General features: G+C 39.5%; 1 protein-coding gene across 5 annotated transcripts; it reads left to right on the top strand.

Annotated features, from left to right (window-relative positions):
* The first annotated feature begins 278 nt into the window (after positions 1–278).
* Positions 279–14,918, top strand: LOC128366086 (palmitoyltransferase ZDHHC3-A-like). Of its 5 annotated transcripts, none has more exons than XM_053326754.1 (8): positions 304–341; positions 396–464; positions 2,641–3,058; positions 3,219–3,343; positions 3,568–3,664; positions 4,014–4,095; positions 6,046–6,176; positions 13,195–14,918. In XM_053326754.1, exons 3-8 carry the CDS (start codon positions 2,717–2,719, stop codon positions 13,399–13,401), a joined length of 984 nt encoding a protein of 327 aa, XP_053182729.1. In that variant the 5' UTR covers positions 304–341; positions 396–464; positions 2,641–2,716; the 3' UTR covers positions 13,402–14,918. The 5 variants fall into 5 exon arrangements, with proteins under 5 accessions (XP_053182730.1, XP_053182729.1, XP_053182732.1 ...); XM_053326757.1 differs by having other exon boundaries at positions 317–341; positions 424–464; XM_053326755.1 differs by lacking the exon at positions 396–464 and having other exon boundaries at positions 279–341.
* The last annotated feature ends 1,088 nt before the right edge of the window (positions 14,919–16,006 follow it).

The following is a 16,006-nucleotide window of genomic DNA, read 5'->3' on the forward strand; positions in this document are numbered from 1 at the left end:
TCTTCTCTATATATATTGACAGTTTTGTTACTTTTTGTTGTATTAATAAAATCTAGCATTTTAATATATTCAACAAATTCCAATGAATATCTGATGAAATTAGGGGTTACTTTCAAGAATCTCCATTTGTGGAACATGTATGGGAAAAAGGTGTGTCTGGTCTGGACATGTCCATCTGACGTAGGAAGGCTCGAAACCTTTCTCACGGTCCCATTGGCTCGCTTCAGGTACGTCCTCCCTGTACGTCAAGACGTCTTGTTGTTGGTGAAGGGGCGGAGGGAGAGAAGAAGGGAAGCTATCAAGCAACGACGAAAGCGACCGAAGGATGCCCATCATTTCAGGTGAGATTTTCAGAGGAAATAAAACGTCAGTAAATGTGATATGAAAGTAAACAGACGTTCTGGGGATTGTATCGCTTTACAGCTGAAGTGAAGGACACTGACCTGCCAGATATTCTCAAACAGGTCAGTAAATGCTCACTGCAACATGTTAGCTCAACGGCTAATCTACGATGGACTGACTGGTGTTGGGAGTCAGTTAGTCAGGTTTCAGCTCCATACAGGCCTATAAACTGTTATTACCTCTAACTTAACAGTAAAGCTGCGTAATGGCCTCATTTACTGTAATTGTTAAGGTTTAGCATTTTTAACCGTTTTATAGCTACTGTACCTGGCTAAAGATAAAGCTGCTAGTTTGGTTACTTAGCGACAGAAACTGCTCTAGGAATTGGAACCAATGACCCACATTCTATGCGCATTTTCAGATTTTTAAATGTGATCAATAATAGTGTTTTAATTCTATTATATATATTGTGAAAATGTAACTTTATATGTGTATAAGCTAGCAGGGTGAATAAAATGTTATTTAGTGTCTTTATGTACAATGATGAGCACAGATTTCAGGTGACTGTTCAACAACTTTCAATGACCTCTTCATCCTGTCAGTGACCGCTACATCCTGTCAGTGACCGCTACATCCTGTCAGTGATCCTCCATCCAGTCAGTGATTCCTCCATCCAGTCAGTGATCCTTCAATCCAGCTGCTGGTAGTGATGTAGAGGTAGCTGCACTGTGCTGCTCACTGTTTACTTTGACCTCCACAGTGACACAGCATTGACAGGCCATTGATAGGTTTCACTTGCTTCTTGTCATAAGATTTCTTTATTCGTTGGTTCCAGTCTGAATAGGACTATTAGTTCTTCTCACCCCTGAAATGTTTGGCAACTGATTTTGATCACCATCTCCTGCCTGTGGGTATTTTCATTTTAAAGAATATATTTACATTCAGTACAATATTGAGAAATGTTTTCAGTGAAGTATTACTGGCACTTGTTGTGTGTGTATATATATATATATTTTAACTGAGGCCATAACAAGGAGAGACCTAGACACAGAGGGGTTGTACTGCAGAACAGGAAGGTTCAGTTTCAGTCAACATTCTTGTATCAAACAGTTATGTCATCATACATGATTTTGCTGTGTCATATACTTTATTTTAGGCAGGACTTTTCATGTACAAAGTTCACAGTTAATCAAAGTTCATTGCTCCTAGTTGTGGTAGAAAACAGAGTTGTCAAAGCCAGGTTTGTACAAGTGTTTGATAGTATTTGATTAGTCAATCTAGAAAATAATGTTTGATAGTCATTAATATTTTAAGCAGATACCAAACCACTTCCGTGCTTCCAGCTTCTTAAATGTGAATATTTGCTGATGATAAATAGAATATCTTTGAGTTGGGACTGTTGGTTCGACAAATCAGGACATTTGGAGAAGTAATCTTGGGTTCATGGTAGTTGTGATTTCTGGCTTTGTCTTAAACCCAAAGATTTTCATTTTATAATGATAACAGAACAAAGAAAATGCTCAGTTTGAGGTTGGAACCAACAAATGTTTGACTTTTTGCTTGATAAATTACAAAAAATATAAATTATCTCATATTAGTGGGATCAAATAATCTGCCATTTAGTTTCTTTTTTGTCTGTTAAATGTTTGGTCTACAAAATGTCAGAATAGCTCATCACAATTCAGATTAATGTAATTAAACTCTAACACCTCTCAAATTACTGGTTCATCCAACTGTTCAAAACCTCAATATATTCAGTTTACAGTCACATCAGAAAGAGAAAAGCTGAAAGTCCTCACAGTGGAGAAGCTGGTCAGCTAGTCATTTCAGCTCTAAACAGAACTGCAGGCATGTCTGCTGTACATGGAATATATCAAGCCTGCTGTATTTCATATAAATGTGGCCAATGTGTCTCTATGTGTTATGCAAACATTGGGACAAGCTGCTGACTGTTCTACATCCTTCCAAATGTAATTTTTACATGAATGGTTTGTTTCTGAGTCCAAACTAAAGTAAACATAGAAACTATCTGCTTGTAGCCACATGATGGCTAACTGCATAGAGGTCTACATCAGGGGCAACCTACCTGCATATTCATCCATGCATGCCAGTTTGTTTATATGTACTGTAGGGAAACTTTAAAAACTAAGTGCAATGACACATTATCCTGGGGACTATTAAGTGGATGATTGAGAGTCATTCATATCTTTAATAAAGCACTTTTGCCCCTAGAGATCGTCTAGAGAACCCAACCTTTGACCTGCCTCTGACTTGCAACTTTCCTGCTCCTCTCCCCAGCATGTGGTGACTGAGACTGAAGCCTGAAGGCACAGCAGGTCCGGCAGCAGCAGCAGCCATCAAGCTTAGATGAAGGATGAAGAGCCCAGTGCACAGATGCAGGGATGTGGAGCACAACCGCGCGCAGGCCGCAACCGGGGCGGGAGGCAACTGCCTACAGAACGAGCAGCGCATCCCCATCTCCAAAGACGTCATCACTTCCTCCTCTGCCTCCGCCATGTGGTTCATCAGGGACGCTTGCGGCATCGTGTGCGCCGTCATCACCTGGATACTGGTGTTGTATGCCGAGTTCGTGGTGCTGTTCGTAATGCTGCTGCCCTCCAAGAATCTGACGTATAGCATTGTGAACGGGACTCTGTTCAATATTCTGGCCTTCCTCGCCCTTGCCTCGCACCTCAGGGCCATGTGCACTGACCCTGTAAGTGCAACTTTATTGCAAGGTTATTAGTAATGAATAACTGTGCTGAACTTTGATAAAACTATACTGCATTTAACCACTGAACACTTATTTCATTATGATGTTTAATGAGCTGTAAATTGTGCTGGAGTCATCTACTGTACGGTCTGTTTCCTGCTAGGGGGCGGTGCCAAAAGGGAACGCCACTAAGGAATACATTGAAAGCCTTCAGCTGAAACCGGGGCAGGTGGTCTACAAATGTCCCAAGTGCTGCAGCATCAAGCCTGACCGAGCGCACCACTGCAGGTAGGGCGAAAAGGGACAGAAAAGTCTTGCTGCTGCATTAGGCACTCACAAACCCAATATCCCACGCTAACAACTGCAGTGGTTTGACGCACTGAAGACTGCTGGGATGTGTTTTTGACTTGGTTCATTTGTGAAATAGAAACTGTTCTTTCACTCCACCAGTGTTTTTGCCTTAATCTCCTCCTCCACCTCTCCCTCATTTCACTTTACTGTAACTCTCACAGTGTTTGCAAACGCTGCATACGTAAGATGGACCACCACTGCCCCTGGGTTAACAACTGTGTCGGGGAAAACAACCAAAAGTACTTTGTGCTATTCACAGTAAGTTCACGAGCAGACTCCCATACACAGACACAGAGTAACACTGTCAGTCACTGGATTATGTAGGACGTTTGGAAACGAACCAAGAAGGTTGCTACAGGCCAGTATTTGTATGTTTTTGTCAGCAGGGGGAAGGCGAATACAGATAACACTAATGTAGAGGTCTTTATGCGTGTGTGGGTGACATTATTTCTTCACATCCCTGAGGAAGAGTTAGATGGGGAAAATTCATTGCAGTGCATTAAATGAGGACAGATGCAGATGTGACAGGGTTTTCTACAGTGGAAGGTGATTTTTGCAGTCGCTGTATGTGGTAACTTATCCCTGCTCTTGTTTTTTTTTCTTTCAGATGTATATTGCACTCATCTCTCTCCACTCTCTGGTCATGGTGGTCTTCCATTTCCTCTACTGCTTTGAAGACGATTGGACGAGTGAGTCCTATTAATTTATTTACCCCACACACACACACTTTATTCAGGTCCACAAAACTACAGTCATGAAATCATATTGTAATTGCTTTGTTTTATATGTAAAAATCAAACACAAAACTACACAGTCAACAGACTTAGACTAGATCATATGTTGTTATAAAGGAATATGCCATCTAATGAAACAGTAAGGCTTGGTATTGGTTCTTTTGATAACAGATTTATGCGTGTTAGATACATTCATATCCATATTTGAGCTCTTCAGGGTGTTTGTTGATGATACAAAGAAAGTTATCCTTTCATGTATGGTGCCTAGGGATAAAGAATATGAATATTAAATAAATAATACAGTTTCTCCTCAGATCTCACAGTGCTGTAGGAATATTAAAGTAATACTCCATAGCCCCTCTCCACAGGTACCAAAACATATTTACCACTAAGAATGAAATGAAATGGAATCTACTGTTGTTTGCATTTGCTGCTGTGTTTCAAAGGAACTGTGTTGCGTAGCACACTGGGAACCCTCGTGAGTTGCATGTGGACGGCACGTCTGCAGACTGAGCCGTGCACCGTGAGCCATTTTGATTTCTGTGTCAAATGAGTTGTCAGTGACACCCAGAGGCCTTCACACTTCCTGAACCTGTTCTGTTGGTCAGCCTAGTTGTAATGTGACATACTGTACAGCTCAATTTCAATGTTCAGCCTTTTTGCCATCATCTTAGACGTGCTTAGTTCTTGTTCTGTTAAAGCTGAGACACAGGTGTGTGTTGAAGGGAGCATCAGAGTATTAATTTCGGTACCTGATTTTGATACGGTCGTACTCTTTTATTGAAAGTGTAAAGTTTTACCCACTTGATTCTTGTTAGTTTTAGTGAACAAAAACTGAATGGATCATAGTCTAGTTTTCATCACGAATTTTTCATCACGAAAGTTTACAAGGCATTTTGAGGATACAGCGGTCTTCATCTTTGTTGGGTTCAGTTACCATGGTTACTGGTTTCTTTTGCAAGGTTGGTGTTAAAAGAAGTTGTTATTCACACACACTGTCCATGTGACTGTGCTCTGCAGTTACACAACACAGTGACTCTCTTCAAGAAACCATGCAGGTTTAAACACAACATTCCTGCTGAGCTAAAATAAGCGTTGCTAAGATATGCCAAATAGCATAGTCACTTTTCTTCAGCGAACATTTACAGGACGATTTGGATGGTTGAGCGACATTAATTCATGAACACCACTCTTTTCTTCTAATAGCAACGATAGCACACTACGTTACTATGTTACGCTAGTTTTAGCAGGTTGTGCAACAAGTCAAGCGGCTAAACCAACCTTTGAACAAGAGATATTAGCAGGCAAAGGAGGAGTTTTACTAATCGGTAGCTACAGTGTGTGATTGATTAAGACTTTGCATTACAGCAGTATGGCTACAGTCAGTAAATCTTCAGACTCTTGGGCAAATTGTGGTTGAAGATGGAAAGGAACCCTACCATTAACAAACCTACTTTATGCCCCCAGATTTTCATTCCATTTCCATTGCAATGTATTATGTTATTAATTCCCCTAACTTTAAGCTGTACATTCAAAAATCGAGGGTCATTTTAAAGTTTAAGATTCCTACCTACACTATAACCCAACTTGGTTGTTCCCAGATGTTGGAGGATGGGTGGCACAGCACAGGCAAGGAATTTATATGCTATCCTAAATACTGTTTTCCCATAAATGTCCCATTGTATTTGTGCTAAAACTATAGTTAGAAGTTTCCTTACCTGCATAACCATTCAACCCTCTCCTGATCCAAGGCACACACTAGTCTCCTTACTGTAGTGCTGCAGATGAATATATAGTCATGATAGAGTGCAGTAGTTTGTTTGATTGTAGTGTGTAGCAGCTCTTCATACGATCCTCCTCTTTTGCCCTTTCACTTCTCTTCCTCCGTGCCCCCCCCCCTCCCAGAGTGCAGTTCCTTCTCTCCTCCAGCAACAGTCATACTCCTCATACTCCTGTGCTTTGAGGGTCTCCTCTTCCTAATCTTCACCTCTGTGATGTTCGGCACCCAAGTCCACTCCATCTGTACCGACGAGACCGTAAGTGACCCGTTCAGCGTCCGAAAAATCCTCCTCCCTTTCTTCCTCCCCCTCCTCTTTAACTCCCTAATTCCTTCTGCTCGTCAAACCTCCCCACTGCTGCTGCCACCCTTTGCTTTTTTTAACATTAACGTGAACATCTTTGACGATTAACAGCTTTGTGACATCTCTCGCCCCCTTCAGCATGAGGTAGAATAAGGTGCAATGAATTCCCTGCAAGTCTTTGCTTTTATTGAAAACAACGGGTCTCATGCAAGAACATTTACGTATTTTTATCCCGAATCCCTCTTATTAGTTTTCTGTGAGGTGTTCTGATATTTGTGTATTAAGTTAGATTCAATAAACTCTCTTAAACTTGTGTACCTTCACCTTTTAACAGGAGTAAAAATAGTTAATAAACCTAAAATAGACATACATTTACAAGGAGTAAAAAGTACTGTGCTTCAAGTGTTGCTGTCTAAAATCACACATCATACACATCTGTTCTTGCATGAGGCTTAATGTCTGAAATGCAAGTAACTGCCAAAAAAGACAGAAAGTTCAATACTCAGAGCCTTTTAAAAGCAAATGAATTGTTGTGACTGTGCAGCTTTCACAATGCTCACTGTGACATTATTACTTACTTAGAGCAAGAAAGTGTCTAATGTGTAGCACAGGTGATTTTATGAAAGTCCTGCACGTAAAAACTCAGAAGGGTTTATCCTGAAATTGTGTCGTGCTGCTCTGATTCATCCCTGCAAGGCTGCGATTCACGTGATCAATCAGTGACCTGCTGAGCTGAATCAGAGACTGACGCATCTCATCTTGTAGACGTCACTTCAACTGTCACCTCATTTATTAAATACACAGCCTTTGCTGTGTGATGACGTCATATCAGCAATCGGAAGCAAATGAGTCAGCTAGAAACAACAGAAAGCAGTCAGCTAATATTCTCCTAATCCAGATTCGAATTTGGCTCTCAGCTGCTTTCTTTATTTTGGCAGTTACCTTAAAGAGCACAATCTGTCATCTGAATGGAATTACAAAAGTTGCCCCATAAACAGAATTTAAAACACACTCAAGTAGATTTACTGGTCTTAAAACAAAATTCACTCTAGACAATAATAACGACATATAATGAATACTCCTATAATTTATAGGAGGAGAACATCTCGATTGGGCCAAACAAAATACTGAATTGTCTGATGTCATTTTATGTGCAGGTTTCAGTATTAAGCTGCTCATGAAATCACTCAGAGGTTTCACTATTTGCTGAAGCCACAAACATAGTGGTTAAAGTGGTATAATCACTATATGCTGCACTTAAAAGACAGAAAGTAATTTTTTATAATCACCTGACATTTGTATCATGTATCAGTATCAAGGAATCAGTATCCTCTCTGAAGTTTGGTGTCAGCTTGGTGTGCCCGTGTATCGTAGCTCACCAAACCAAACTCCTTTTCCTGCTTCGAGCTTCTTTTTGTCTGCAACTCCAGGTCAGAGACATGGGAGGCAATTTACCATTTAATTAAAGAGAGTGGGGTTTGATATATATATATATAGAAATTGAGGGCCGTACAACACACAGGGACACACAAGCAGCTACATTATCTTGGAAGAGAAATCACTCCATGGCCCAAGTGATTCTCAGGAATCCTCAAGAAAGAAGATTTGGGGGTTTATTTTTTTCATATTTAGCCAGTTGAAAAAGACAATTTGGTATTTGGAATTTGGTTTGTGATGATTGCCTGGGTCACCAAAGCACACACCAACTGAAGTGTGGTTGTCTCTCGTTTTCAGGGCATAGAGCAATTGAAAAAGGAAGAGAGAAGATGGGCTAAAAAAACTAAGTGGATGAACATGAGGGCGGTATTCGGACACCCTTTCTCCATATTGTGGTTTAGCCCGTTCTCCACCCCCGACCACGGGAAGGCTGAGACCTACCAGTATGTGGTGTGAGAGCTCGCGCGGGGAACAAGGCGGCCAGGGGGGTCAGAACCAAAGTGGGACGCCCAGCACAGCCCCCCCTTCCCCACACTGAGCTCAGCTATGGCGGTCTGTTGCTCCCAGTGCCGAAAATTTTACTTTGCATCTCCCACACTAGCCATGGACAGCTTTTTCCATCTGCTTTTTTTTTGTTCTGTGTTGCCGACTAAGTGCGCTAGACATTTATTTTATGTGTTGCCTTCAGTGAGTCGAGTTGCAGAGAAAAAGAAACACTTTGGGTTTGTGGTCCTGTTTGCAAACACTGTGATCAATCTGTGTTTCTTTCTGGCCTATTTCTTCTATTTGTCTTTGTATCAGGAACCTCTTTTCTTGCTCTGTGTTTACTGTTGCTTTTCTTAAAGGGTTAAGGGCAGATGAATTACAAAAAAACCCTACTTATTCACACTTATTTTCTCACTTATTTGCGGTGGTGTCTGGTCATGCAGGTAGTTCTATATCCACCCCTGAACCTTCTGCTTCCACTCAATACAGTAAATACCCTCTGTAACCAAAAGTAATGTAATGAAGTGTTTGGGTTTGTGGCCTTCGTCAATACAAAGAACATTTAAATAAGATGCGTGTGAAAAAATAAAGACAACCAAATATATACTTACACATATACAGCAGAAACAAATGTATTTAAGGATGCCTATAGAGTCATGTTGTTTTAGACCAGTCAAATGTTAAATGTAATTTCCATTCACCTCATGGATGTATTATAAGAGCAATCAGACGATTTTCCCAGTGGTCACTTGTGTAGTATTGCAGCGGTCCAAACAGCATTTTCCCCATAGACCACCATTGTAAAAGAGATGGCTGTAAAACTGTAGACAGGTCGCCTTAAACTGCAAACAAGATGAATTATGACTCCTTCTATTATGAAGTTTGGATCCATGGAGGTTTTAAAACTTTACTTGAGCCAAGAAAAGTGATTTAAAAATCTGTGACATCATCACAATGTAAAGTGTGTGGGCCGAGTGGGTCATTACTACTGTATAACATGGAAGTAAGCCCGGAAGCCAGAACGTTTTTTTGGCATGTGCTCTACCCGAGCAATAAGACTGAACGGGTGCCACTTTTGATCCAGTGTCCAGCACGTATAATACATCCATGATTCACCTCTATTGTACTATGGTGGCAGTAATGTTAGAGACTCATGTTTCAGAACCAGGGCGTGTAAAACCAAAATTATCTGCTTGGCCAGAAACCACTAGAGGTCTTTTTTGTAATTTGGGTGAATTGACCCTTTAAATCTTCCACTTGTCAGACAGTAGTCAGTAGTGTGTGTTCCAGACATGGACAAAATAAACCTTTTTTAAATGGGTACCAACAAGAACGGTGAGATTCAGGAAAAACAATGTAGAAGCCATTCTGCAAACAGATCCCTTTTTAAATGGTGCCAAATGCAGCACATGAAGGAACAGTTTGCCATCATTATTGTGGACATTTGGTCCATTAAGATTGTGAAAATATTATACGTAATATTATAACATAATATGCACAAGTTGCCAAAAAAAGGTAATGCTGCTTACAGTTAAGTGTTCCTTTTTTTTTATTTTATAAGTGTTGCATGTGAGCCTCACAACAGGTTTCCCTTTGACACTGTTACTGTACATGCAAGTCCCAAAAAGGCAGTTTGTTTTTAAATGATTGAAATACCTTCATGTTGCCCAAGTGTGGAACATTCTCCCTGATTCCTCTCTGATACATGCTTGACACGAACAAAGCGGAAATGTATTTAATTTATTTAATTTTTATTGCCAAAACAAACCAGGAAGCAGAATCAGTCCTTGAATGTGCCAGCTTGTTTAGCCTTGGTAGGCGTTACTGAATCATCCTAGCAAGTAAAATGGTTACAGTTAATAAAATGATCCACCTCAACTCGTCTTTTTCAACCGGAAAACATATTGGAATGTAACATAGTTTCAGGGCTGCATCTAACTATTATTTTCATCATCGATTTATTCGCTGATTATTTCCTTGATAAATTGAGTCAGTATAAAATACCAGAAAATGAACCTGACGCTCCAGATGGTTTGTTACTAAGGCTGGGTATCGGTACGTGATACCTTTTTGAGGTATTGACTGAAATAAGTAGTATCAAAACGTCTCTTGTCAAACGATACCTGCAATCCATCCTTTTTGCACCCAGAGCTAGAAAATATGACTTAGTATGGACTTGTCAATGCAAGTGTTCTTGGATTTAATGTGAGCAGCAGCTACAACCTGTCTGTGGTGGTGAAGTTGAGGAGAATTTTAGTCCACGCGCTTAGCAGTTCAGCAGCCAAGATGCCATGTCTACACTACACAGCTGCTACACTGGAAAAAAGCAAGAGCACTAAATGTGCACTCTTGGATTAGAACTGGTATTGTTCTGGTATTGTTTTAAACGATACCCAGCCCTATTCGTTACACAGAACCATCTCGGAAGTTGTCATTGGAAACTTTTGGAAAAGCGCAGTCGCTTTAAAAAAATACTCGGCAGGTGATTAGATGATCCATCTGTCTATCATCATCTTACCTTGCGAGGCAGCTGGATTGACGAGATCACAACTACTTGAAAATCTGCATTTTTGCTTAAAAAAGACAACTCAAATCAATGAATCACTGATTAAAAAACTGTACGTAATTTTCTGTCCATCAATGAATCAACCAATCGTTCCTTGTCGCAAAGACAGAATACCCGCCCCACTCAGTAACACCAATGCTACCTGTGTGCGTGTGCATGAACACATGACTGTGATTTTAATGTTGCCAAATTTAATCACGATTGCCCGGGAAAGCTTCGACGTGAAATTTGTCAGAAAAAGGGACACTCATTCACTCTTAGGTTCAAATTTTCCCTCGCTGGAGAAAATTTGCTGGAGTCAAAGGGAAACAGCCTATAAAGCATTAGCTCTTAAAAGCATTTAACAAAGTATTAACTTCAACCATTCACATTTACACAAATACTAAAAAAACATCTATTTATATCATTCATGATTTGAACCTGTTCTGAAGTGTGCATTTTCTTCTTCTCTTCTTTGTTTACATGATATTGTATGTATTCTTTTTTTTTTTTTTTTTTTTCTGTTATCTGAATGCATGGTAAAGGTGAAGGATAGTTTAGTATGGTATGTGAAACACTGCTGGTATGATGGTGCCAGGTCTCGCAGGTGAGAGTGACGCTGGAGGTGATTTGTTTTTTACAGAAATTTTAATTCTTTCTTAAATATTCTGAAGAGATTTCAGCACATGCGCAGAGAATAAATACTTCTCAGTTGCAATGCAAAAAAAAAACTAAACGTGTTTGCTTGCTTATTTTTGGGGGTGTATTTATTTTCCTTTTGAATGTGGAGGGCTTCTTATGTCAATGTTATTTATGTTCAAGTAATGTTAAAGGTTTCCACTCTTCCGCTGCACAGTCCCTCTCTCACTTGTCTCTCACTTCCTCGCGTTCATACTTTCATTCTGCTCCCTCTTCAGCATCTGTAATCTGCCTTTTCCCCCTTTCCACTCATTGCATTTGCTTTGGTTGATAACTCGCTCTTGCCAAAAGCTTTCTGAAGCAGACAACTCTTAATAATCTTGACAGAGGTAAGCTCGCAACAGAGGTCACACTTAGCCGTCCCCATCCAAGCTTCAAACATCACACGCATGCAGATTTCTAAATCAGAAGGGCAAAAACTCTTCTTCGCTTTCATTTATTTTTGGCTGTTTCAGATTCAACCAAACGTTATGAATGAATGAGTGAGTTTTTATGTGTGTGATACGATGCATGCACTGTTTTTCACCATCTGCTCCTTCCTTAGACTTCTTTTTTCTTTTTTTTTTTATTAAGATGCATGTTTTGTTCAGTATTTATTAAATCTTGTGTATGTTTTTTAGAAAGCAAATGAATCATAACATATTTAGATGATAATTGAAAAAATACAAAACTATCTTAACACAATACTCACATTTCATATGTATGATGATAGTTATTGGTTGCTGGAACTGTTCCTCCTGTTTACTACATGTAGATCCTTCACACCTACACAGCAGACTAAATCCACCCTCCTTTTATTCTAAAAACTAAACCAAAGTTCAGATGAAGCAATTATGAATATCAAGTCTGACTTAGTCAAATTATGTGGGAACCTTCTAAAGCTGTCACTTAAAAAATGAATAAGAAGCTTTGAATCAGTTTGAATTCATGTGATAACACTGTGCACTGTCTAACCTGAACACACATGCAGAGTTTCATTCATTTGCTCATTATATGATGACCTCCAGCAGACAGCAGCAAACACTCACTTTTATCCATGATTTCTACAATTGTTTAACTTACTGACGGCAACAGGATATTTATTAGACTGACAACCACACCTGTAAGATATGGTACATGGTTGTTCAAAGTGTACATAAAAAGTGACAGCCATAGTATCTTCTAAAATGTCAGTCCGTTAGTGTCAAATTCCCTCTTTGTGTTTCCTTGCTAGGCTGTGGCAGACCATGTAGGTTTGGTGCAGGTGTCCTTCCCCTCACTTTGTCCTGAACCCAGCCATAGCTCAAACTATTAGCCAGTCATATGTGACCCCAAACCATATCCTTCCATTACCCTTAATGAACTTAAAGAGCCACTCCACACATCTTTATAAGACATTAAGCTTTGATTGTTAATGTATCTGAAATGGTATTTCCACAAAAGAGCTTAATTACTATTTAGTTTACTTCTTACAACGATCTATTCCTTAAGCTCAGTCTTTGTGTTTAGTGATAATTAGCAAATGCTTGAATGGTTGCAGACTCTTAATTTCTGCACATAACAATGACAGATTGCTTCATGGCTATTATGAACAGGAGGAATGATTACAGCAACCGAGTCTTTCAACATATATATAGCAAATGAGTGTTGTATTAAAATAGACTTGTACCATGTCTTAGAACCTGGCCCAAAGAGCAAACCATAGTGTGTTTTTGCAGTTTTCGTACCGTTGTCACCTTTGTCTCATAGTTACGAGTGATGCTGCATGCAGATGACAGATAGTTCTACTGCTTTCACCTCATAACCTCACTGTTCCGTCTTCCGCAGGGGATCGAGCGTCTGAAGGGAGAGACTGGGAAATGGGCGAAGGTGCCATGTCGAGAAGCCATGGAGGTGGCGTTTGGTGGGCGGTTCTCCCTGTCCTGGTGCAGCCCCTTCTCAGGGCTGAGCTGCAAGAAGAGCTCTCAGGAACTCATTGCCGTCCCACAGGGGGAGATCATTGAGCAGGATATCATTGAGATACCACTCAACTAGTACTGCCTGCTGTCAAGGAGACATTTGATTAGTCTGGCAGCGCTTCACTACGGCTGAGCGAGCACGCCAGTCTTTTTCAGGGCTTTCTAAATAGCAAAAAAACTCCCAGAATTGGATTTTTATTTATATTTTTATCTGATTTTTAATAAATCTATACAAGAAAAATAAAATCACATTGGACATAACCACTATATCTCCCAGTGTCAATGCAGTGTCATGTGTAAGGTGGACAGGGTAGCAAACCTTTTGTGAATACTTAAACATCTTGGCTATCATTAAAGGACTAGTCTGTAGGGATTTCATTTTTCATTTTCATTTGAACAGGGACAGTGCGCAATAAAACATCAACCCTGTATAAAACAAGGACAAATGCTTTGTTGCACCAGGTTTTAGCAAGTTGCTATTTTCCACCCGTAGTCTCTGGGCAGGTTGATGCAACAAAATAATTTAGTGACATCTAATGGTGAGGTTGCAGATTGCAAGCAGTTGAATACCCCAAACTATTCCTTCCAAGTGTAGGTGGCTACGAAACTTAAAAAAAAAAAAAAAAAGAAACAAAACATGAAAGACTCTCTCTAGAGCCACTTTGTCCATTCTGGGCTACTGTAGAAACATGATGTGCCACATAAAAGAGGACCTGCTCTCTATGTAGATATAAAGGGTTCATTCTAAGGTAATGAAAACAGTCATACTTATTTTCAGAAGATTATACACTAATTAAAATATATATTTTGTATATAAATATTATATTCCATTTCTGCCAATTGGTCCCCCTAAATCTTATAAACGTCTCCGTTAAATGCACAGTTACAATGAAAGGGGATATAATACCATGTGGAAATGATCTCACTCTACTTAACTGATGCTGCTGAACCTTCAGTAGTTTAATAAAACTGGAGCAAAAGGAGCTGGAAGGATTCAGAATCCTGCAGCACCAAAGTATTTTCTATTCAAGTAGATGAGAAAGCATCTCATGGAGGTGCCTCAGGAGAACACTAACCGTAGCAGTAATCACTGAAGCATGAGCAAGTTACTTTGAACTTCTTTGTCGTCTCTGCTTCCTTTTGTCATGAAGATTTAAATTCACTTTGTGCCTTATCTGTCCCAACGAGCAATCGTTTCAATGTGACACACAGTAGGTGGAGGGGGAAACAAACTTTGTGAGATTATTATGTACTTCAACTACTCATCTTTCCATTTCTGGTATCTGTGTCTGAGGTTTCATCTTTGTCACTCTGTTGCACATATATGGAAAATGAACAGTGTCTTTGTGTGTGGAGCAGACTGTGTAAATGGAGTAAGCATGAAAAGGCTGCTGGATAAGGGCTTTTACTGCTATTATAAATGGGTGCTGGATTTCATGGGACCACTCATGTTTTATGTTTACATCATTTTAGCAAACTTCAATCATTTTGTGGGTTTTGTTTATGAATTCTCAAATAAATGGACATGTTTCATATCATAACTGTACATTATGTTAAGTGTTTTGTCATTAATCATTGAAAAAACAATATTGAAGAAGTGTTTTTTTTATTTTTTGAACAAACTTATCTGCAGTTATAGTTCAGAAAGGTGCTTTCAAATGCTGACTTTATTCAAATTAAAGGATAAGCCCACATTTTTTCAAGTCTGTTCTAATAAAATACTAGGTATATGGGACTAAACCCAACCTTTCTGTGTATTTAGAATGAGTTTTACACAGTAATGAAGGACTAGACATTGTCCCCATCACTTACACTGTAGTCATGTCAGGGAGTGATCTCTACATGGAGTCATATGATTACTGTTTCAAGACAAACTTGACAAAATGTGAACCTATCCTTTCAATCTCACATTCCTGGTTGGTAAGAAAACAATACCAACAATACTTTAAAACATATTCTGTATCTTTTCATACATAATAGAAAACTTCTAATACAACAGTTTGAGCCACATCAAATTCATACACTTAATATACATATCAATCATAACATTTGTAAATCACAACATTCCTGTTTCTTTGGAGGACAGTGTGGAAGAACATGAATAAAGCTGCAAAGTCATTCACAGCATTCAAGTAAGAGGACATTAAGCAGGATTCATGGCACACACACACACACACACACACACACACAATAAGAAACCTGTGTACTTAGAAATTGGATAACTGGAGATAATATGAAAGATGTTTCACTTTGTGTGTTTGTCTACACTGAATAATTGCCTACGTAATCTGACAGAACAGCAGGAATGTTTAATGTCGTCTCTCATTGGGCAAAAGACAGCTCTGTACAATTGACTCCAAATTTAATGATTTAATGACGTAATCAAACTTTCATTCACCTTGTTTGCCCTGATGAAGGTTGATGGTAGTTCTGGGTATCAGTACTTGATATCTTTAAGTATCGACTGAAATAAATCGATACCAAGTAGTATCAAAATGTCTCCTGTCAAACCATACCTGCAGTTGATCCTTTTTGCACCCAGAGCTAGAAAATATGACTATTTGTATGGACTTGCTCACAGCCAATCAATGCAAGCGTTCTTGGATTTAATGCAACATGTGATTGGTCCACTGCCACAGCAGCTACAGCCCATCTGGGTTGGTGAGGTCGTGGTGAATTTG

This window comes from Scomber japonicus, chromosome 10 (genome assembly GCF_027409825.1).
Source record: "Scomber japonicus isolate fScoJap1 chromosome 10, fScoJap1.pri, whole genome shotgun sequence".
NCBI classification, from domain to species: Eukaryota; Metazoa; Chordata; class Actinopteri; order Scombriformes; family Scombridae; genus Scomber; species Scomber japonicus.

Bases quoted from the DNA above. Each gene is read 5' to 3' on its own strand.
- LOC128366086 (XM_053326755.1), top strand. From the start codon at position 2,717: ATGAAGAGCCCAGTGCACAGATGCAGGGATGTGGAGCACAACCGCGCG. The intron at 3,059-3,218 runs GTAAGTGCAACT...GTTTCCTGCTAG, and splicing joins GGGCCATGTGCACTGACCCT to GGGGCGGTGCCAAAAGGGAA. The intron at 4,096-6,045 runs GTGAGTCCTATT...CCCCCCTCCCAG, and splicing joins CTTTGAAGACGATTGGACGA to AGTGCAGTTCCTTCTCTCCT.